The sequence below is a fragment of the Ovis canadensis genome, chromosome 6, assembly GCF_042477335.2.
Source record: "Ovis canadensis isolate MfBH-ARS-UI-01 breed Bighorn chromosome 6, ARS-UI_OviCan_v2, whole genome shotgun sequence".
Taxonomy (NCBI): Eukaryota; Metazoa; Chordata; class Mammalia; order Artiodactyla; family Bovidae; genus Ovis; species Ovis canadensis.
In genome coordinates, this window is record NC_091250.1 from 77,650,978 (window position 1) to 77,675,692 (window position 24,715).

Genomic DNA, 24,715 nt, shown 5'->3' on the forward strand with positions numbered 1-24,715 from the left:
GAGCTTCACTGACATAGTAATTTCATGATTCTCTTGAAAATGGCGTTTCTTTGCTTTACTTTTTAATTTGAAGGGATTCTTTCATAAGGTCTTTGCTATTTAGGTCAGGATTGGTTTCACTTGTTGAATCAAAAAAGAACTATACCAATAGGCAATCATAGATTAAAAAAAAATTAGGTATAATCTTGTTTCCTAAAAGACACTTTAGACAATATATTTTATGCCATTACAATTTTAGACCTTGAATTCCCCTTTAAAATATCTATCTTCTGATAGTTATTTAAAGATTTTTTAAATCATAATAAAAAATTTTGTTTATTTAGAAAATAAAATAACTTCCTATACTAACACCATCACCATTTATTGTCTTCTGCTTTGGTTATACTCATGTAGCTCATTTATATACATTCAATGATTTATCTTACCGGAAACCTATATGCAGCATCATGTCCTGTTCCTTTTCTTCTTAACATTATATAATACCTACTTTCTTAAGTTGTTACATACCCTTTAAAATGATGTTAATGGAAATGGATATATATATATCCCCTACTATTTTGGATATTTAGCTTGCTTTTGTTTTTTTCTACTATACATAATTCAGAACTGAATATTCTTTCAGAAATCCTAAATATCTCAATTTCTTAGGATGAATTACTTTGAGTAAAACATAGCTTAACTGAGGTAAAACTGATATACAAAAATGACACACATTTAATGTATACAGCTTGGTGAATTTGGACATATGCATGAAACCATCACCTAATCAAGGTAACAGACATATCCCATCATCTCCCAAAATTTCCTCCTGCTCTTTTTTGTTTTTCCTTTTAGAATGAATTCTTAGAAGTAGAATTAATGTGTCAACGCATTAAACCGTTTAAAAAATTAGTTCTTGATAATTATAGCCATCACAATGCAAAATTTGAATTTATAATATTAAAAATTTTGTAACTTAAATTTATACCTTGATTAAAAAAATCTTTAACTAATAGAGTGACATGTTCTTACATATTTTGCAGTTTCTTAAAAGCAGAAAACTGAACTTTGCCTACAAAATTAAGGGACAATAAAGAGAAACTTTCTCCAGCATATTTAAGACAAATGGAAAATTTAAGTGAATGTTAGTCAGTCAATAATCCCTATGTTATTTAAAAAAAAGCAAGACTAAAACATAATTAAAGATCATATTGATCTGGAAGAGAAAAATGTCTGGCCCAACATGACATAAACACAAACACAAAGCCAAACTATCACAACAACAACCAAAAACCCGTTAGGGGACAGCAGTCTGGACGTGCTGGTTAAGTGAATTTTTGAACTGGAGTTGCACGGACTTTGCTACACTTCACGTTTCATTTAACCTCATTATGGAAGCATGAATTGCTACAAATTCACCATTTATCAATATGTACCCAGGCTGGCCTCCCTATGAACAGTTTCTGTACACACATTGATCTTTTTCCTTTTTATAGGGAAAGGAATGACTGAGCATATATAAAAACCAATGTCGGCTTCATGAGATGGAAAAGAGAACAAAGCAGCAATAGCACATGAAAAATAAGTCCAGATTGTGTCAGGGTTGTAACATGCATTAACAACAACAAGAACAAAAGCATAGAAATGGGAGGCAAATCTCAAATTCTCACTTGCTTGCCACATATATTTACAGAAAAGATTTGAACTTGTGCTCTCAACTAGAAGCCAGATCTTTCACTGCTACATGCAAAAGTACTTAGCATCTTCATGCCAAGTTAAATTTATTCCTTGGAGACTTCCTTTACTCCTTGCAGACTTTAAACTTTTTTTTTTTTTTGGAAAGCCTTAAGTAGACACAAATTGACAGGACAGACTTCAACGCTATCTATTGTTTTCACATTTGGCCCTTTTGAGATGTGGATTCTGTAAATACATATTTGTGACACTCTGGGTGATGTTAATGCTTTCCCTGTAGGTGACTGTGAAGCTCACTCAGATTTCTTACGGAGTGATGGTAATATAAGGAATTTTTAAACACAAACTTTCAGTTGTGGCCTGAATAGTCTATGAGGATGCAGCCTAATCTTTGTTGGTCTGAAGAAAGCTGAAGCTGCAAACATACCAAATTCCTTTAATGGACATGATTTGGCTCAAAGGTTAGTTATAAATGCATTTGCAAACATCAATACTATATAATAGGAGACATTTATGTTAATAAATTTGTGTGTGAATAAACATTTGTAAATGTGAATGGTCTCCTGGCTTCTTTGTATGTAAATTTGGTGATTAAAACACCACTAGGAGCTTGAAATTGAGGAATCTAAAATTGAAATTTAGGAATCTAAATCAATGGATATTTATATTCAGTTTCCAATTCAAAATAACTTGCAAATAAGCTAACATACTCGCAGTCCAAGTTTATTTTAAAATGTACTACTTAACTGCTTTATGAGAAAAATGTAGACATTTTTAAGTTGAAAGCTATCAAAGCATTTTTGCATTATTTTTCCTACTGAAAGGTATGTGAACATGTTTCTAGAGATTCTCTTCCTGTGCTTTAAAAAGTTAATATTTTAATTTTTTTAAAGGAGAAATGACTAGATAGGAATTGACTCTTCTAATATAGTACCCACATCTTCATATAAATATTTTGGCACTGAAGTTTACATATTTTAAAGGAAAGAGAGATTTTTAACAGTGAAGACATCTACCAGAAGGCTGATTCCAAGTTAGTCTGAGATTTGCAGTTTAAAGATATGGTAGAAAGGCATCCCATACTAAATAAAACAACACCTAAATTACTGTTAACACATAAAAGTCCCTCCCTTGACTCAACAAAACCATGGATGCAGAAAGAAAACATGAGTCCCTCTGGGGAGGTATCTAAATTATTTAAATTCACAGGAATCCATATCTCAGCACAACTTGGTGGGAAAGTATCACCTCATTGACTTCAATCAAAGCTTCTGGAAATCAGAAACGCTACACTGCCTTGGGATCTTACCGGAAAACCTGGATGTGACCAACTGTTTGAGAGAAAAAGTCCTACTTTGCTAGCAAGGAGTCAGGCATTTCAGAGAAACTAAAATCTCTATAGCGAATGCCAGTCATTCCAATGAACACCTAGAGTCGCTGTTGAGTGGCCACCACAAGCAAGTGCTTTATACCGCCACCTGCCAAATCTGTTTTTATTTGTTTGGCTATATGGCAATGGAGTAGCTAGATGGTGACATTCCTGGCAGTACAGCAATGGGAAAAGCAGTTTTTACAGATAGTCTATAAAACCCATAGTGTTCCATATTATTTCTTTATTAGCAAAGAAACTTCAGACCTGCCTGTCCTGTCCTATATTATTTTCTAACTTTCGCATCTCAGTAGAGGCGTGGCAGTTACAGCTTCACAGACATTTCCCTGACGGAGCATTTCTGCATATTAAACAGCAGCTTACAAACAGTCAATGAGCCCTCTGCTCCCACGCCCGATCAGCACAAAAAACTGAAAGGGGAGATTCGAGACTGGCAGTTGTCCTCACTAGAGACATTCAATGATGTGTTTTCTGTCTATTCATTCACAGTATTGACATGAGCCATTAACATCTGCAGAACTTGTTTTAGCTGGCAAAAGTTGGGTATCTGGGAATTGATTTAAAAGGTCAATTCATTTCCAAGATAGTTGAATTATATTCAAAATACATTTCCATAAACTGCTAAAAGAAAAATAACTTAAGAATGAGATTTCCAGTAAAGTTTAGGACTGACTTCCTTTCCAGTGTGTAAAGAATTTGATCAGTGTTAGTTATCTCTCAGAGAGGCTTTAAATTCAAAGCCAAGTGAAATTTAGGGCTAACCAACCACAAATTGCATAACTCTGGATTTGAAACAGAGCGTGCAGATTTAGTTTTTCATTTGAGTTTGATATATTTTATGTCTCCCATTAGTACATAATTTTGACCACTTCATTGTTGACTGTCAAATAACCTAGATTTAAAAAGTGGCAAGTTGAGTACTCATTTCATTTTACACAATTATATTTTTGTAAGCAGATTTATTACTGCCAGTGGCTTTAAACTCCCAGATACTTCAAGAATATATGTAGATAAACTGTATAAATTGGTATTCTTTCTAATGTCGATAAATGTTGAGGGATGAGAAAAAACATCTAACTAGAAAAGTTAGGACTATAGAGGGGACTGAGAATTGAAAATAATTTTATTAGAAAAGAATAACAAATTTATATAAACAGAAAATATTTTATATGATCTCATAAGCTATTTTGAAAGTGCATTTTGTTTCAAAACAGACTATTTCAGACCAAATTCAGCAGTAATGAACAATAACTAAATTCATAATTATTCTGTTTATGTTTCCAAGTATTTAATTATAGTATTTGATTATTTTACCAAGTGGGTTGCAATCTAATTACAGATTTTTAGTGACCAATAAATAAAACTGCCTGCACACTTCGAAACTAAAAAACCCAGGGATCGAACCTGGGTCTCCTGGATTGCAGGTAGATTCCTTGCGGTCTGAACCACCAGGGAAGCCCTTAATTTTATTAATCTGACTCATAATAAGAACTATGCTCAGTCACCATTTTGATAAGAAGATAAGCATTCTGACGGGCATAAAGAACAGCTGAAGCAAACATACAGCAGTTTCCAACTAACATCTCAGCAGGGGAAATGTAAAGTCTACTGACTGTTTTGTTTATAGTGTTACTTTTGTGGCATAAAGTATGAGATATTATTTTCAAATGGCACATGGGAAGGTTCTGCCTCTTCTGATGGATGTGTAGAAGCAGTCAACTGAGTAGAGGGCAAGGTGGCATAAACAAACATGTGTAAGGGAGCCCAGGGCAGATTTATGAAGGCGTAGGCAGGTCCTCTGACAGGAGTGGAAGATGGAGGGCTTTCTTAACAAGCTATGGAGCGCTCCTTGTCCGGCTCTGTGAAGCTGCAAGAGGAGCAAGGAACTGGTAACGCCTAGGGTTCAAGTATTATGAATACAGCTTCTGATGATAAGATGGTCATATATATATTTTTTTAAATATAAAGAACTTACTTATCGCATCCTGAGTGTTCAGTTACTGGTGCTGTGCTACCCAGAGGAATAGCCGCTGGCCATGTGGTTCTTGAATACTTGAAATGTGATTAGTCTAAACTAAGATACGCTGTATGTGTAAAATACACACTAGACTGTGAACACTTAGTTATGAAGAAAAGAATGTGAAATATTGCTTTAATAATTTTTTATAGAGATTCCAAGCTGAAATAATATATTGAATATATAGAGTTAAATGAAATATAATTTAAAATTAATTTGGGCTTTAATTTTTACTTGTTGTTGATGTGGTTCCCAGAAAATGTAAAATTACACATGTGGTTTGCTTTATATTTCTACTGGCAAGTTTTTGGAGGATAGAAACCTCGCACGATTTACTTCAGTTACTGAACTAACCCTGGTGCCTGGCAGCCTGTGGAGACTGCAAAACATGTTTGCAGAATAAAATGCATCCTTTCAGAAATGACATTCCTGACCCAAGTTAAGTTTACATGTTAAAAATGATGTTATATTTGCCATATGAAAAGGAATATAGAAATTCCTTGTGATCCAGACACAGTAACCAAATTATTCTGATATATTTTAGACAGATTTCTCATTATCTGGACTCTTGTTTCCTACCAAATCCAGACACCAAAACTGATCTGAAGAGCAAGGAATACTTCTATCCAATTATGTAGGCCTGAAACATAATAAGAACTATAAGATGACCAATACTAGCAAAACTACCTATGTGTTTTTATTGATTAGATCCCTTAGTAAAACTGACATCCTCAGTTTTATGTCCACTATTCCTTTCCTTTTTTTTAAAAATTGATTTTTATTGTATAGTTTTACAATGTCGTGTTATTTTCTACTGTACAGCAAAGTGAATCAGCTATATGTATATCCCCTCTTTTTTTTTGGATTTCCTTCCATTTTTCCTTCCTTTTCTCTTTAAACACAGTTTTCCTCATGCGCATCCCCAAACAATTTACTGTTTTCTCTTGTATGTTTTTGAACTTTATAAAAAATGCTATGTAGATTGTAGTTTTTTAAGAACTGTACACATTACTTTATTAGCAATTATAATCCAACATTTCTTACCAAAGCAACATAATGTTTTTAGCCAGAATTTCAACATTATTCTCCACAGCTGACAAACTTTTTAACATATTCAGAAGTTAAAATAGTGGGCTGATGAAGGATTCATTAAAATTATGCAGAAATGTGTTCCCCAAAACGTTTCAAATATCTATGCAAATGACAAGGATTTTTAGACTTAGCTTGCAATTACCTCGATAATATAGAGGACTATATTCTTGTAGAAGCAGTATAAGATACACTTGGAGACTCTGTTATAGTTCCAGGCACCATGAACCATCAACAAATTCTTCAAATATTTGAACTAAAATAAGAATGGAAAAAAATTAACATTTTCCTCTTCATAGTGTCACTTGACAAAGATGAATGGTGTGTTTGGCAGAAATGATGGTTTACCTGAGCTATAGAGTAGTCAGAAGAATTAGCCGCCTGAAGGCCTTCATTGCCACTTATTCCTACTCCAACATGTGCTGTCTGTATCATACTGACGTCATTTGCTCCATCACCAATGGCGAGTGTTATGACTTTAACTTGTTTCTTAACCATCTCAACAACTTCAGATTTTTGAAGAGGAGAAACCCTTAAATAACAACAAATTATCACTTTTTTTTTCTGAAAAAAGAAATTTTAAGATGTCATTGTCTTGAAGAATAAAAGCAGCAGAAGAGCTAAATGAATAGGTCTCTGAAGAATCATCATGGAAAAGTCTTACATTTAAGTGTTTAAATCTCTGTTAGCCTGATTTGCCACTTTAAGGGAAAAATAAAGTCACAGAAGCAAAACTCTAGGTGACAGACAGAAGCTACAATGCCTTGTTAAATATTAGTTTCCCAGAATGTGTGCATAAATTTGTTAAAAGATGACATTTGTGTTCAGAAATCCCATTACTTCTTAACAAATAATATCAGGATTTCTGAGTCTTCACTTTTGAATGAGAAAGAAAGCCAGAAAGGCTGTTGAATGATAGTTCAAATACCAACTGTTTTACTATACTTTGAAAATAAAATTTTGGACCTCCGTAAGCTGATCTTAGATGATTCTTATACATTTAAACAATTTAAATAAACAATAAGGAACTGGGTAACTTCCCCACCTGTTCTCAGACACCCGGGTGACTCAACTAAGGTAAATACCAAGTGCTTGATTACATAGTTCATGTGCCTGTTTCTTTTCTAAAGCTGCTGACAATGGCCAAGTAGAATCAAGCATCCTTTTATATAAAGGTGGGTCAGGAATAGAGAACACCAGCATCCATACTAAAGTTGTATGGTATTAACATTAACTTTGAAGCAACTTATCATAGACTTAAAACCCCACAACAATTACAGTTCAATGACAAAATATTTATTTGCGTGATTAACTTAATCTAGTATCCATGCTATCTCGGTGAGTAGATAGAAGGAAAGGAAACTGAATAGTGATCTGGCTCAGTAAACTATTAAGAGAGTAATGAACTACTGAGAAACGACTAATATAGACAATGTTAGTGAGCAAAATAAATAACCCAGAGCTAAATTCTTTACCAAGGTTAAGTGCAGTAAATACCTGCTGGAACATCTGGTAAACCATTTATTAGCCTACTTAGAAATGAAGATCATGACTCTGAGTTTCAATACATCTTTGCACATTTTCCTGATTATTTCCTTAGGAAAAATTCCTAGCAGTGGGTATTTTGCACAAATAAGTGCCTTCAGGAGGCCCAGCTGTCCCTTCTTAAATGTTTTAGCCAAGAACAGATTCAGTCTTTATTTCAAGTTTGAGAATCATTGTGTTAGAGTGTGAGTTGCTTGCACAGTGAACAGGTCTCCTCATCTTTGTATTACCTGTGCTGATCCAGGATAAGTACTCAATAAATGCTTGCTATATGAAAGAATTATTTTTAATTCTTTCTTTGAATTTCCTTTCAGAGTCTGGCAACAGTACAAAATGACACAACTGTGAATACAGGAAAGGAATGGATGAGTATCACATCATTAATGGGCTTTTCCACTGTTAGCTCTCATTTTTCTTTGAAGCAATTTTCATTTCATTTTCACATTTTATTTAATTTTTCTTAACAGGCTATTATAAATTGGTCAGCCCACTGGCTCTAGGCCAATGTTTCAAATATGAACTATAGCTGACATTTAGTAAATGTCAAAAAAGAATGCTCACCAAGAAATGATCTAAAAAGCAAATGGGAAATGGGCATAAAAAGAGCGAAGAATTTGAAAACATTTGTCACATTCCCTTTACAACCTAACAGGCTCACAGTGCAAATACATTGTGAAGTCACACTATGGGATCAATGAGCTGAAAAACACAGGTATTCTTTTTTCATAAGCTGAATGTATAATAAAGGATAAATCTCTGCATGGTGAACTACTATTAATGATTTAGAGAATCATCAGAAAAAAGCTGGAGTAAACTTTGTTTTCTTTTCTTCATGACTATTACAACTAACCACTGCTTTCTCTGCTTGACATCACAATTTTTAATACCCCCAAATTAAAACTGGCTGAGGATTTTTACCAACATTATGGATGGAATTCCAGCCAAGCTATTTAAAATCCTAAAAGATGATGCTGTTAAAGTGCTGCACTCAATATGCCAGCAAATTTGGAAAACTCAGCAGTGGCCACAGGACTGGAAAAGGTCAGTTTTCATTCCAATCCCAAAGAAAGGCAATGCCAAAGAATGTTCAAACTACTGCACAATTGCACTCATTTCATACGCTAGCAAGGTAATGCTCAAAATCCTTCAAGCTAGACTTCAACAGTATGTGAACCGAGAACCTCCAGATGTCAAGCTGTATTTATAAATGGAAGAAGAACCAGAGATCAAACTGCCAATATACATTAGATCATAGACAAAGCAAGGGAATTTCAGAAAAACATCTACTTTTGCTTCATTGACTATGCTAAAGCCTGATTGTTTGGATCACAACAAACTGTGGAAAACTCTTAAAGAGATGGGAGTATTGGACCACTTTACCTGTCTCCTGAGAAACCTGTATGCAGGTCAAGAAGCAACATTTAGAATGGCCATGGGACAACAGGCTGGTTCAAAATTGGGAAAGGAGTATATTAAGGCTGTATATTGTTAACATGCTTATTTAACTTCTATGCAGAGTACATCAAGGGAAATATTGGCACAAGCTGGAATCAAGATTGCTGGGAGAAATATCAACAAACTCAGACATGCAGGTGATACCACTCTAATGGCAGAAAGTGAAGAGGACCTAAAGAGCCTTTTGATGAGGGTGAAAGAGAGTGAAAAAGCTGGCTTAAAATTCAATTTCCTAAAAACTAAGATCACGACATCTGGTCCCATCACTTCATGGCAAATAGATGGGGAAAAATGGAAACAGTGTCAGACTTTATTTTTCTGGGCTCCAAAATCACTGCAGATGGTGACTGCAGCCATGAAATTAAAAGACGCTTACTTCCTGGAAGGAAAGTTATGACAAACCTGGACAGCATATTAAAAAGTACAGACATCACTTTGCTGACAAAGGTCTCTATTGGTTTTTCCAGTAGTTATATATGGATGTGAGAGTTAGACCATTAAGAAGGCTGAGTGTCAAAAAATTGATACTTTCAAGTTTTGGTGTTGGAGAAGACTCTTGAGAGTCCCTTGAACAGCAAGGAGATCAAACTAGTGAATCCAAAAGGAAGTCAATCCTGAATATTCATCGGAAGGACTGATGCCGAAGCGCCAATACTTTGGCCATCTGATGTGAAGAGCTGACTCATTGGAAAAGACCCTGATGCTGGGAAAGACTGATGGGGAGAGAAGGGGGTGATATAGGATGAGGTGCTTGGATAGCATCAATGACTTAACGGACATGAGTCGAAGCAAAATCTGGGATATAGTGAAGGACAGGTAAGCCTGGTGTGCTGCAGTCCATGGGACTGCAAAGAGTCGGACATGACTTAGAGACTGAACAAACAAAAAACCAAACATGGATGTGACTAACTCAGGTCTTAAATCAGAGTATGAATTCCCTAGGCAAGAACAATATCTGTTTTTCTTTAAGAAAAGGCAACGATGCAATAAGAGACAACCCAAATTACATTGCAAGTAGCACAAGTAAGGATATCTGCTTCCATTATCAAGATAAAAGAGGACAACTGGAAGGACAATCCTTGGAAACAACAAACAGCAGAAGCTCTGGTATCTGATGGGTTTGAAATAGTAGTTGGTTGCTAAAGAAAGATATCAGGTTTAAGTAGAGTTCATAAAACAAAATATACATACCTTATAAAATTTAACTCAGAATATAAATGTATACGCTTGTGATGTAAGGCAAAGAACCATACTCTGCAAAGGAGGTTGTGTTTGAAATTCTGCATATTTTTCTTACAGAAACCTCACTTTGAGGCACAATCCATGTCTTGTTTCATTAAGTGGAAACTATAATGTCATGATGCCATCCACCCCAGTTTATTGTTATCTTGTCCCCAGCAATGTTTTCTGGGCAACTCAAAAAGTCTTTCTAGAATGCTATATTTGGTTTTCCCACCAACAATTTTGGCTAGACTATCTTTTGGTGGCTTATGAAACATCTAAGTGATGATTACTTTGAGAAGTACAATAAGAATAAATAGATTAAAGAAAGAACACCCATGGATTCCTAGTAAGCACCAAGTCAACTCATGGACGCAAAAGTATAGGCATGTACTAAAGACTGTCCTTCCAGCCCTGGGTATGCTGTGCTGTGGGCATCCTTCAGCATGTCTTAGGGAGGGAATGTGGTTTAACGGGACCCAGGTTAGTCAAGCTGAGATCAGTTAAACAATCTTCTACTATTTGTACAGCACTCATTTAAAAAATTATTTCTTGCTACAAGAGGTATTCAGTCAGATCAGTTGCTCAGTCATGTCCAATTCTTTGCGGTCCCATGGACTGCAGCACGCCAGGCTTCCCTGTCCATCACCAACTCCCGAAGCCTACTCAAACTCATGTCTATCATGTCAGTGATGCCATCCAGCCATCTTATCCTCTGTTGTCCCCTTCTCCTCCTGCCTTTACAAGATAGCAAAACCAAATTAGAAGACATTAAAAACAAGTGTTGCAGAAAGCTTTTTGATATACTTGTCAGTACTTAATAATTTCCGAGGATGTAGAAGTTAGCATGGGTTGCAAGAGCCTCCCTTGATGAGTCAGAATTTGACAAGGAGAGGAGAGTTCATGTCAGGTAAAAGAAATAGCATACATTAAATTTCACGTTAAAAATTCTCCAGAATACATTCCTTTCCACTGTGTGTTTCCACCATATAAGAAGTCCTCTCCTTCACTCATTAGTTTACCTTCTTAACTTTTATATACTTGCTTCTATGTGTGTACAATTCTCTGAACAGTCTGGAACAACCTTACCACACAAGTTAATCTTCCCAATATCTATCAGAAACCACGAATTCATGGCTGAGAATATATGAAACCTAAATTTTATAAATAGCAATAGTGATCCAAGACATAACTCATAGACCTCATAAAAGTGCTCTGTTTTCTACCCTAGATGTATTTTTACCACCCAAGGGTCTGCATCAGTGCTTAAATTATCCATGGTTCTCTTCTCTTCCACTGTTGCTCTTTCCTCTTTGGAAGAAGTCAGAGCCTCTGCGGGAAAGGACTGCACATCAAGCATGTGCTGTAAAGTCCAGTTTTCTTTCCTGTGGCTCCACAAACAGAGGGTGGTCCTTTGCGATACAACCTAGCAGTACACCGAGTGCAGACTGCTTTTCAGATATTATCTTGGCTGCAGTTTCTGCATGTGTTATTCATTATTTTTCTTACTTGCTATGTAGTAACTCTCCCTGCCCTGTGAACATTAGTTTGGAGTACTGGAAATTTTTACCATTTAAGCTAGAACATATATACGGTGGCCCTTACATGAGCCTCATTTTGCACCCTTTTAACGGGATTAGCTAAATGAATCACCTTTTCAAATGCAATATGGATAAGGATTATATGTGCATGCATATATACACAGTCACGTATTAAAGAATATTTAAAGGACTTTTTATAGGTAGCTAAAAGTATAATAATTTATCTTACTGTATTGTATATTTAGGTTAATAACCTAGAAAAATCTCATATATACACTAAAAATTAGGCCAATAATACATTAACTTAAAAACTCATATTATAAACTTAAAAATTACTGTAAAGTTGCTTTCAGAAAGTAAATTTAGAAAACACATTGAGAACATGGAGGAATACAGTATTTCTTCATTATCCTGAAGCGTTTTGTATAATGACCTTGTATTTGTGGAGCCTTTGCATTTAGGAAGCTAGAGAGCTGCTCCTGGTGACTATTTAGAGGTCAGGATCATTAGTGGGGAATACGCTGTACTTTCCTTTGCAACAAACTTCCTAAGTTTTCTCTTTGCAAATATCAGTCTATTCCCCATTGAGTCATATTCTGCTGACTAATAAAGAAATTACAAAAGGAGAAATACCTAAGAGAAAAACTTATGAGACTGAACTGAACTCTTCTTCGAACTAAAATTTGTAGGCTCATTTATAAAGTTTTGAATTGAGGAGGAGTTAAAACATGGCAAAAATAATTTGGGCTACACATACTAAAATTATATAACCATTACAGTGCTTCCAGAAACTCACCATCAATTTATTACTGGAATGAAAACAGCCATTTATATAGCAAATCCTAAAGACGATTCTTAGCATAGGGTACATAATGAAACATTCACCCATTACTAGGTAAGAAAGTTGTGTTATTCAAATGACTGATGAGTGAGTGCTTTCCTAGTCTCCAAAAGCAACATTTGCTGATACACTGCGAAGTCAGAGCCATCGAGGGCAACTTGTAATTCAAGGATTCAGTCTACAGAAACAAAATACAGACAGATCATATTGACAGTAATATATGTTTGCATATGCATGTATGTATGTGTGTATAGGCACACTGAACTACTAACTCGCAAATATACCTTATAAAAGGCACTAAGAAGAAGATACTTCCTAGTAGAAATATTTATTATAGTATTCACACCATAGAACAGTTTGTCCACAGTGGTACTGCTCATTAAAAAAAAAAGAGAGAAATCTATCCATCCATCCATCCATCCATCCATCCATCCATCCATCTATCCAGATATCTGGGACCTAACATTGTACTTAGCATATAGCAGACTGCTGTAAGCAACAGGAATCAAAAAATAATACAGTAGTAGTGCCTTAAAATATTAATTTGGATCACTCAAAAGATATACACATATATACATGCCTTAATTAAAAATACTTTTCTTGCTAAAAAATGGTAACCATTATTGGACAACACAGGGTTGTTACAAACCTTCAATTTGAGAAAGCATGAAGAATCTAGGATTCTTTACTAGTTCCTCTATACTCTAAATATACAACAGGCTGCCTCCTAACTGTGAACTGTCAAATATGAAGAAGAGTCGTAATCTTAGCATCATGGATGAGATTATTTTCTCTTTTTTGGAAAAATGTCCATTTACTCAGTTCCTTTACTACATGGTAAAATTTCTATGGAAGAATATAAGGAGAAGAAAAGAGAGCAGACCTCAGAACCCTCCTTCTGCCCCTAAGAGATATTAACTTAAGGACTTTTACTGAGTTACTGACCCAGGAGTTAAATGTTAAGAGCCTATAGACAGTGGTTTCTCTATGGACTCTTGCTACAAGGAGAAAGAAGTTTCTCCAACAAGGGATGGGCGCAGCCACCTCTGTGTAGGAGCCTCACGTGATACCATGGGTGGGCTTTCAACTGGGGAGCACATCTACTCAAGAAGGATGAGTGCCCTTCCCCTTCATGCTCTGCTCGATGGTGACCTTGCTCTCAAGAGTGGTAAGACCAATGGCCCCACCTCCCATTCACTGGATCTGTTTGGAGAACACGTGGGCACTGATTCTCTTCCCTTTTCCCATGACTCTGGGCAGGTAAGGAAAAGCTGAAGTGTCTTAGTTGTTGTTTAGTCACTAAGTCATGTCCAACTCTTGTGACCCCATGGAGTGTAGGCCACCAGGCTCCTCTGTCCATGGGATTCTCCAGGCAAGAATACTGGAGTGGGTTGCTGTTTCCTTCTCCAGGGGAATCTCCCTGACCCAGAGACTGAACCTGCGTCTCCTATGTTGCAGGCAGATTCTTTACCACTGAGCCACCTGGGAAGCTAGAGCTTCTTTAAACTTAAATAAAACCAGCTTGCCCATCTTTCTTTCCTTCCTCCACCTCCCCACTCCCTTGTTTTTGCATTTTCTCCTATGTAGATGGGTTTCTCCAAGGAACCTTCTCTCAGAAAGACCTAGTGGAAGATGGAACACGTGGTAGCAGACACTACTGACAGACACTGAAATAAAATCCTGAAGATGCCATGAATTAAAGAAGGAATTCACTAGATTTCAGAGTCACAATTACCTGTCAACACAAAACCTGAGAGTCCTTTGGGGAAACAGGAAATGTTGGATGACTATCAGAAGATAAATGGCATGGAGAGAAAGAGTGGTGTGCCAGAGAACATAGAGGAACAATCAGGTGGGGAAAGCTCTCCACCCTCTCTATGGTGCCTTGTGCAAGCCTGGAGTGACCAGTGTGACGGGGCTGAGACTGGGCTGGATAGAGCTAAGCGGTTCCTCTCTCTTTGCAACTGTGAACTCTGGCTTAGGCTTAGAATCTCTGGAAACTCAAAGTCCACAAAATAATGTGAAAAACAAAACATGCCAATTTCAGGATTGTCTCCAAGGTTCTAAAGCTAAAACCTCAGGACAATACTAAACTCTTGCCTAGGAAGAAGAAAGTCAGACCTTTCTGGTCAACCTCAGGGCGTGAAGCCAGGCAGGGACAGGTGCCAATATTATGGATGTGCTGAGAACCCTTGAATCTTACCTCATTAGGGTAATTCCATCAGAATGTGGCTGCCTCTAACAAGAGCAGTGCTTGGGTAAAGACACTGGGGTAAAATAGGGATTCCCTAAGCCAAAGCCTTTGACTGTGGGGATCACAATAAACTGTGGAAAATTCTGAAAGAGATGGGAATACCAGACCACCTGACCTGCCTCTTGAGGAATCTGTATGTAGGTCAGGAAACAACAGTTAGAACTGGACATGGAACAACAGACTGGTTCCAAATAGGAAAAGGAGTATGTCAAGGCTGTATATTGTCACCCTGCTTATTTAACTTCTATGCAGAGTACATCATGAGAAACGCTGGACTGGAAGAAACACAAGCTGGAATCAAGACTGCCGGGAGAAATATCAATAACCTCAGATATGCAGATGACACCACCCTTATGGCAGAAAGTGAAGAGGAACTAAAAAGCCTCTTGATGAAAGTGAAAGAGGAGAGTGAAAAAGTTGGCTTAAAGCTCAACATTCAGAAAACGAAGATCATGGCATCTGGTCCCATCACTTCATGGGAAATAGATGGGGAAACAGTAGAAACAGTGTCAGACTTTATTGTTTTGGGCTCCAAAATCACTGCAGATGGTGACTGCAGCCATGAAATTAAAAGATGCTTACTTCTTGGAAGAAAAGTTATGACCAACCTAGATAGTATATTCAAAAGCAGAGACATTACTTTACCGACTAAGGTCCGTCTAGTGAAGGCTATGGTTTTTCCTGTGGTCATGTATGGATGTGAGAGTTGGACTGTGAAGAAGGCTGAGTGCCGAAGAATTGATGCGTCTGAACTGTGGTGTTGGAGAAGACTCTTGAGAGTCCCTTGGACTGCAAGGAGATCAAACCAGTCCATTCTGAAGGAGATCAACCCTGGGATTTCTTTGGAAGGAATGATGCTAAAGCTGAAGCTCCAGTACTTTGGACACCTCATGCAAAGAACTGACTCATTGGAAAAGACTCTGATGCTGGGAAAGATTGGGGGCAGGAGGAGAAGGGGACGACCCAGGATGAGATGGCTGGATGGCATCACGGACTCAATGGACCTGAGTCTGAGTGAACTCCAGGAGATGGTGATGGACAGGGAGGCCTGGCGTGCTGCGATTCATGGGGTTGCAAAGAGTTGGACATGACTGAGCGACTGAATTGAACTGAACTGAAGCTTTGGCCACCTCATGCGAAGAGTTGACTCATTGGAAAAGACTCTGATGCTGGGAGGGATTGGGGGCTGGAGGAGAAGGGGATGACAGAGGATGAGATGGCTGGATGGCATCACTGACTCGATGGATGTGAGTCTGAGGGAACTCTGGGAGTTGGTGATGGACAGGGAGGCCTGGCGTGCTGCGATTCATAGGGTCGCAAAGAGTTGGACATGACTGAGCGACTGAAATGAACTGAACTGAAGCTCAGACTGAACCCTATTTGAACGCTTCCAAATTTGCCTCAACTTAGGACCCAGCTTTCATCTTTCCTCCAAAAGGAATATTACTGCTCCATAGGGTAAATGGGGAAAAATAGTCTCACAGGGATATTTATAAGACAGGAGAAGCTCATGAACACAAAGACATACAGTAACTTATAAGAGAACAGAACTTGTAAAAACAAACTTAACAAGAATTTAAAAGAAGTATGAGGGGGAAAAAAACCCTGGAAAGATATGGGAAGATACTGGACATGTGAGACTAAAATAAGCAGTTATAAAGAGGAACTAATTAAAAATATGTTACATAAAAATGTAACTGCTAAAATAAAGAAACCAATAGGAAAGTGATATAACCTGAAAGTGTAAATTAAAAAATTTCCCAAAAGATACCAGGAAATTAAAGGACAGATTGTGAGAAAATTTAAATGAAGGAAAAAAGGTGACTACACATATATAATGGGAATCCAAGAAGAGAACAAAAAAGGATAAATGAAAAGAATGATGAGTAACTTCAAAGAATTAAAGAAAGATCTATATCTCCTTAGACTGAAATGACTATATTAATATAGCACCAAAATGTAAGAAAAAGTTTCCTATCACCAGACATATTATGGTTAAACTAAGATTAAGAAATATTTCTATAGCCTCTAGAGAGAAAAAGTAGATCACTTACAAAATAAGTAACCTGACTAATCCCAGATGTATGCACAAAATTACTTTAATATCTTCAGTTTTGTCTCTCTGAGGGAGGGGAAGGAAAGACATTTTAATACATACAGACTATAAGCCAAGTATGGCTATCAGAACATTAGAGATAATCAGCACAGTATCAATATAGATTGTAAAGCTTACAAACCAGCTAAAAAAATTTTTATTTAACTTGTATGCAGAGTACATCATGTGAAACGCCAGGCTGGAAGATTCAGAAGCTGGAATCAAAATAATCTCAGATATGCAGATATCACTCCATGGCAGAAAGCAAAGGGGAAATTAAGAGCCTCTTGATGAGAGTGAAAGAGGAGAGTGAAAAAGCTGGCTTAAACTGAACATTTAAAAAACTGACATAATGGCATCTGGTTGCATCACTTCATGGCACATAGATGGGGAAAAAGTGAAAACAGTGACACATTTTATTTTCTTGGGCTCCAAAATCACTGCAGACAGTGACTGCAGCCATGAAATTAAAAGAAACTTGTTCCTTGAAAGAAAACCTATGATAAACCTAGACAGAGTATTAAAAAGCAGAGACATCACTTTGCTGATAAAGGTCCATATAGTCAAAGCTATGGTTTTGCCAGTAGTCATGTACAGATGTGAGAACTGGACCATAATGAAGGCTGAGTGCCAAAGAATTGATGGTTTCAAACTGTGGTGCTGGAGAAGACTCTTGAGAGTCCCTTGGACAGCAAGGAGATCAAACCAGTCAATCCTAAAGGAAATCAGCTCTGAATATTCACTGGAAGGACTGATGCTGAAACTGAAGCTCCAATACGTTGGCTACCTGATGTAAAGAGCCAACTCACTGGAAAAGATGTTGCCACTGGGAAAGACTGAAGGCAGGAGGAAATGAAGACAACAGAGCATGAAATGGTTGGACTGCATCACTGACTCAATGGACATGAATTTCAACAAATTCTGGGAGATAGTTAGGACAGGGAAGCCTGGCGTGCTGCAGTCCACAGGCTCACAGAGTCAGAAACAATTTAGTGACTGAACAACAACAATGAAAATCTGTTTCACACAGTGGAAGTTATGGGGAGAATAAAGAAATAAAAAGCACAATAAATGGAAAACACAAAATAAGACTAAAGAAATAAGGCTGAATATGGCAATAAATATAATATATATAAATGGGTTAAATTCACTGATTGACAACTTATTGACCAGAGATGTATCAATATATCTTATTTTGTTGTTGTTGATTCTTTTAAGATTCAAGGATGATTTCCTTTAAGCTTGACTGGTTGGATCTCCTTGCAGTCCAAGGGACTCTCAGGAGTCTTCTCCAGTACCACAGTTCAAAGGCATCAATTCTTTGGCACCCTGCCTTCTTTATAGTTCAACTCTCACATCCACACATGACCACTGGAAAAACCATAGCCTTAACTAGACAGACCTTTGTTGACAAAGTAATGTCTCTGCTTTTTAATATGCTGTCTAGGCTGGTCATAACTTTCCTTCTAAGGAGTAAGCGTCTTTTAATTTCACGGCTGCAGTCACCATCTGCAGTGATTTTGGAGCCCAGAAAAATAAAGTTAGCCACTGTTTCCACTGTTTCCCCATATATTTCCCATGAAGTAATGGGACCGGATGCCATGATCTTCGTTTTCTGAATGTTGAGCTTTAAGCCAACTTTTTCACTCTCCTCTTTCACTTTCATCAAGAGGCTCTTTAGTTCCTCTTCACTTTCTGCCATAAGGGTGGTGTCATCTCCATATCTGAGGTTATTGATATTTCTCCCGGCAATCTTGATTCCAGCTTGTGCTTCTTCCAGCCCAGCATTTCTCATGATGTACTCTGCATATAAGCTAAATAAATCTTAATGTACTCCTTTTCCTATTTGGAACCAGTCTGTTATTCCATGTCCAGTTCTAACTGTTGCTTCCTGACCTGCATACAGGTTTCTCAAGAGGCAGGTCAGGTGGTCTGTTATTCCCATCTCTTTCAGAATTTTCCACAGTTTATTGTGATCCACAGAGTCAAAGGCTTTGGCATAGTCAATAAAGCAGAAATAGCTGTTTTTCTGGAACTCTCTTGCTTTTTTGATGATCCAGCAGATGTTGGCAATTTGATCTCTGGTTCCTCTGCCTTTTCTAAAACCAACTTGAACATCTGGAAGTTCATGGTTCACGTATTGCTGAAGCCTGGCTTGGAGAATTTTAAGCAGTAAGCAGTGTAAATTCAGACAGGACAGCATCCTTAGCCACTACATTATACAGAAAGATGGAGGATTTAGAGGGAAAATAAGACAAGGCCATATGAAACAAAAGAAGGCCAGGTTAGCAACTTTAGTATTAGTATAGAATTTAGTATAGTATAGAAGAGTCCATACTACTCAGAGAAAAATCTTTATATTCTTATCAGAAATGATATAAAAGTAAATTTGATAGGATTTCTAAGAGAAACAATTTTAATAATAGATATCAATGCACTGAATATATATATTAACATTTATTCCTCAAAAATCTATCAATAAGAACAAGTATTTTATCTCTATTTGTTTTCTCTTGTTGATTTTATTGGAGTTTGATTGGTTTACAATGTTGTGTTAGTTCCTGCTGTGTGACAAAGTGAATCAGCTATATGTATCCATATATCCTCTCCCTCTTTATCTCTATTTCAAAGATACAGAAAACTGAACCGGAGAAGTGAAGCAGTGTGTTATTTAGCTAATAAGAGGTGGAGCCTGAACTTGAACCCTGGAAAGTTTGGCTCCAGAGCTTGAGTTCCAGATCATATGGCATGATAAATAGAAGGAAAAGGATGGACTGTTCGGTATTGGGACTGAACCCAAGACTGTTCAGGATTGGGTATTGTGAGAATTTGCTTCCTATGTAGAAATGAATAATATTGGATCCCTTCTCCTTCACACAACAAATATACATTAAAAATAAGCTTAAAGACCTATCCAAAAAACATAAATGTGTCAAGTTAACAGAAGGAAATATAGGAGAGTATCTTTTTAATTGGGAAGTTCTTATTATCTCAAAACACAAATCATAAAGGGAAAAGCTAATGGAATTTAACTGTCTCAGGGTCAATTATTTATGCTCAAGGAAGAACCACAGACGGAAGTAAGAGGGAGCCAGATTAGAAGATATGTGCCATATCTAGACTCAACAAAGAATCAATATCCAGAACACACAAAGAATTCTTATATGAAAGCAGAAAGAAACATAGGAAACAATAAAAAAAAACCTTCTTCAACGAGAGAAGGAAATAGCAACCCACTCCAGTATTCTTGCCTGGAGATTTCCATGGACAGAGGAGCCTGGTGGGCTACAGTCCATGGGGTCTCAAAGAGCCGAAGATGACTGAGCAACACACACACACACACACACACACACACACACACACAACCTTTTCAATGTCTTACTTTTCTTCACAGCAAGTAGAATCACTGACTTTATGTCTAATATATAACAAATCATTACCATTCACAGACACACAGTAGTTATTGCCTTTTGAATATGCATGTGTATATTTATTTTATTGAGTAACAACTATAATGTGAAGGCAGGGAGCATTTTTTTTTTCTTCTGTCATTCACTGCTCTGTTTATAGCACATATAAAGGTGTTTGGCACATAATGGGTTCTTTGAAAACATCCCTTGAATGAATGAAAGAAAAAAAGAAAGAATGAATTCACTTCAAAAGCAGAAATCCAGAGAGATAAATAGTTAAATAAAGAGCTACTCAATCTCCCTAGCAATCACAGAAACAAAAATTGAGACAAAGTGCTACTTTTCAAACATCAAATTGGCAAAGTTATAAAATAAGGAAAGCCAAGTGCTGGTGTTAAGGTAGGGAAATAGCAGCCTTCCTACATGGACTGGGAGTACACACTAGTACGGCTGTTTTGGAACAATGAGACAATTCTGACTGAACTGATATCACAGCCAAGCATTCCCACTGCAAGGTATTAAGCTATATCCTACTGTGTGGGTTCACACATTGGGTATTCATTTCAGCACTTTCCTTGTTAGCAAAGATTTTGGGGCAACCCATGATCACTACGGGAACAGATAAAATGGTGTTTATACATTAGAGCAATAGTTAGCAGTGGTGCACAAAAATAAACTTGTTCAACATATGGTAAATGAAAAGGTCTTGGAAACAGGTAGAAAAATAGAAAAGGTAAAAAATTTTGTGGGTTGTCATTATAAATAAGTGTCTTCTTCAATTAAAATCACATATAACAATATCATATATTTTTCAAAGCTACTGCTGCTGCTGCTGCTAAGTTGCTTCAGTTGTGTCTGACTCGGTGCGACCCCATAGATGGCAGCCCACCAGGCTCCCCCGTCCCTGGGATTCTCCAGGCAAGAGTACTGCAGTGAGGTGCCATTGCCTTCTCCATTCATAGCTACACAGATACACAAATAAAGTATCACAGATAGATAGGAACATACTAAATGCGAATGTTTGTGTAAAGAGGAGTGAAAAGTGACTGGGAATGCCGGGCAAACACTAAAGCAATGTATAAAGATCCAGGAAGAACTTCCTTTAGTTTAAGACTCTACGATGCTTCCAGCTTAGGGAGAAGGTGGGAAGGAATTCAGCCTGATTCCTTTGTTGCTCTTTCCTCGCAGCACCTTGCTGGCAGTTTTCCTTAAAACAGAGGGAGGGCCCTGAGGTGACAGAGCAGGATGCATGTGTGGTCCTGGGTCCTTTCATTTCCTTCTCATGCTTTCAGCTGTGCCTTGTCTTCGTTGCAGCGTGCGGCTCTTTTCTAGTTGCAGGGAGTATGGACTGCTCTCCAGTTGCAGAGCACGCGCTCTAGGGCGCACAGGCTTCGGCAGTCGCCATGCATGAGCTTAGCTGCTCTGTGGCGTGTGAAATCTTCCCAGGCCAGGGATTGAACCTGTGTCCCGTGCGTTGGCAGGCAGATTCTTAACCAATGCACCACCAGGGAAGTCCCAGTCCTGGGTTCTTCATATATCTCTTGTCATTCACACTTCATTTTGAAACAGACTGATGTCAGGACATACCCAGTTTTTAAGGGGTTTGCTTCAATCCAAACACATGGAAAGATTGAATGGAGATGCCAGACGGTCACCACAGAATGTGGTATAGCTGTCACCACAGAAAGAACACTAGTCATTTTTGAGGAATCAGGGAGGAAGGGAAACAAGCCAGGTGAGGAGAGATGGGCAACGTCTCAGCTTTCAAGAAAAGAAAGAGCCTATAAATTACAGACTAGGGAGTCTGGGGTGAATTCCATCAAAATTACAGGAAAATTTCTGTCAGAATCAACTCCCTCTACTGTTCATTTATGAGCCACAGATACCCCCTACAGAGCTGACTGACTACGGTCCCAGGGTCAAATCCAGGCAGCATCCTATTTTTGCTTAAATTCTTGAGAGAATATAGTTACACCCATTCATTTACATATTATTTAGAGTTCCTCCCAAGCTACAACGTCAGAGTTAAGTTGTTGTGACAGAGACTGCATGGCCAGCAAAGCCTAAGATACTATCTGGCTCTTTACAGAAAAAGTTTGCCCACTTTTGCTCCATAAAATATTGCCTTCTGGAAAATGCTACCTGGAACCATCTCATCTTTCATGCTTCAATAAAAAGTCCGTTGTATGTTCACGTCTTTCTTCTCTCATTGCTCAATGCTTGGCACCATGCCTTTCATTTTCCAGTAGGATGCTGTTTCTCTTTTACCTTCACTCCATGCCCCACAGCTTCTAGACTGCCACGACCTACTTACTATTCTACCTGATCTTGGCTCCTGGAACCCTAGTCTGGCTCGAAACACCAAACCTTTAACTTGCCCCAAGTGGGGATCACTCACATAGGCTTATTCAGTTCAGTTCAGTAACTCAAGTCATGTCTGACTCTTTGCAACCCCATGAATTGCAGCATGCCAGGCCTCCCTGTCCACCATCAACTCTCGGAGTTCACTTATTACCAAAAAGGTAATCACTAGAATCCATCAAAGGTTCAAGGAGAACCAGTTAAATCAAACTAACTCTACCCCACATGGTGCGATCACTAGTTTGACAGAAATGCCATAGGTTCCATATATCATGTCCTTCATAAACTGGAAAATGAAATCCTTTCATTCTCCCATGGTAGACCTGAAGGAGAACTGCAAGTCATCTCTTTGGTGGATCTGTATTTGACTGAAGAACACGTTGGAGTATTGATTTACTGACTGATGCAACGCTTTAGGGAGGCCTTTAGTGGAAGGCCTCAGAGCTCTGTATTTAAAACTGCTCAACAGAAAAAAGAATTTGAATATAGTTATGGAAGACATACATTTATTCCAAGTAAACAAGATATAAAACAGAGAGACTGAAATGAGTAAGATATAACTTATGAGGGATGGTGACAGAAATCAAGATAGCAGTTATCCTTGGAAGGCTAATAACATAAAGGTAGCATGAAAGGTCATCTGGGGTATGGGTTATGTTTGCATTATTGACATGGGAGCATTGTCCACTTTGTAAAAATTCATTGAACTTTACACTTATGCTTGATGTACCTTCCAGGACAGTCTAACTCTTTTATCAGAATTATACAACCTGTGGTTCTAATTACTGTGTGTTTATGTATGTATATTGGTGTTGGTGGTTTGAGTAAATTGAGTCACATCTAAAACTATAAAATGCTGTATTACAGTGGGATGCTACAGCATTAGATTTCTCATAAATTTTTAGATATTTTACCATCTCATATGGACTTCTCTGATGACGTACATTATAATTGGCTACCAGGTTGTAATATGGTCATGTAGTTCCTTTAACATTACTCAGTAGAGGTAGAAAAGCAAATGAGATGATAATATTATGATAATATTATTATATTAAAGCAAAATATATGCAGTTATGAAGTTATAAAATTTATTCAGTGTGTCCTCTTTTAGCCATGTATGAAAGAAATTTTCTCTCAACATTTCCAACATTTATTCATATTTCCTTGGAAGCAAATATAGGGTTGACATTCATTAAGAATTTGTAAGTCTTCTCAAAGCCAGACATCTGCTTGGCATTCAACGTGTTCACAAACTTCTTTCTTTAAAGGAATGTCTGTTGAGCATTTAGTAGCATCATTTGTGCTTTATGGCTACCCTTTAAGTAGAACATTTATTTAGAGAAATCCTTAAAGTTTAAGACAATCCCTAAAGATTCGAGAAGCAGATCTGTCTTGACCCTTTACTTAACATACTCAAGCAATGACAAAAAGTATTCAAGGTGTCCCTTTAGACCTCTTCTTGGAGGGCCCTTTGATCAGACTAAGGTGAAAGGTTTTGCCTGGAATGCCACTCCCGACTGACGACACTCACTGAAGTCAAGTGTTTTTTTATGCACGATAGGGAAAATGGCCTAAAAGGGGGTTAAACTTTGATTAGAGATGTTGCAAGTAGGGAAAAATGCTTACTTCAATTTAACTTTTGCTTCTCAGAAGACATGAGTACATAAATTATGTAGGAGAACGGTGATTACTAGACAGTCTAAAAGCTTGGAGGCTCTAGGCCAATTTTCAACCAACTGTCACAGAACATAAGTTTCAAAATATGTTTAAACTAAACTGACAACTACAGAAAAAATGTAAGATTCTTTGAAAGGCTGACTTA

General features: G+C 37.5%; 1 protein-coding gene across 9 annotated transcripts in view; it reads right to left on the reverse strand.

Annotated features, from left to right (window-relative positions):
* ATP8A1 (ATPase phospholipid transporting 8A1) overlaps positions 1–24,715 on the reverse strand; it is a 228,163-nt gene that overhangs the window by 42,831 nt on the left and 160,617 nt on the right. For all 9 annotated transcript variants that reach the window (XM_069594047.1, XM_069594044.1, XM_069594046.1 and 6 more), the window contains 2 exons: positions 6,519–6,702; positions 6,316–6,426 (listed from right to left, as the gene is read on the reverse strand). In XM_069594047.1, coding sequence (XP_069450148.1) covers positions 6,316–6,426; positions 6,519–6,702 — 295 coding nt within the window. The remainder of the gene's footprint in view (positions 1–6,315; positions 6,427–6,518; positions 6,703–24,715) is intronic.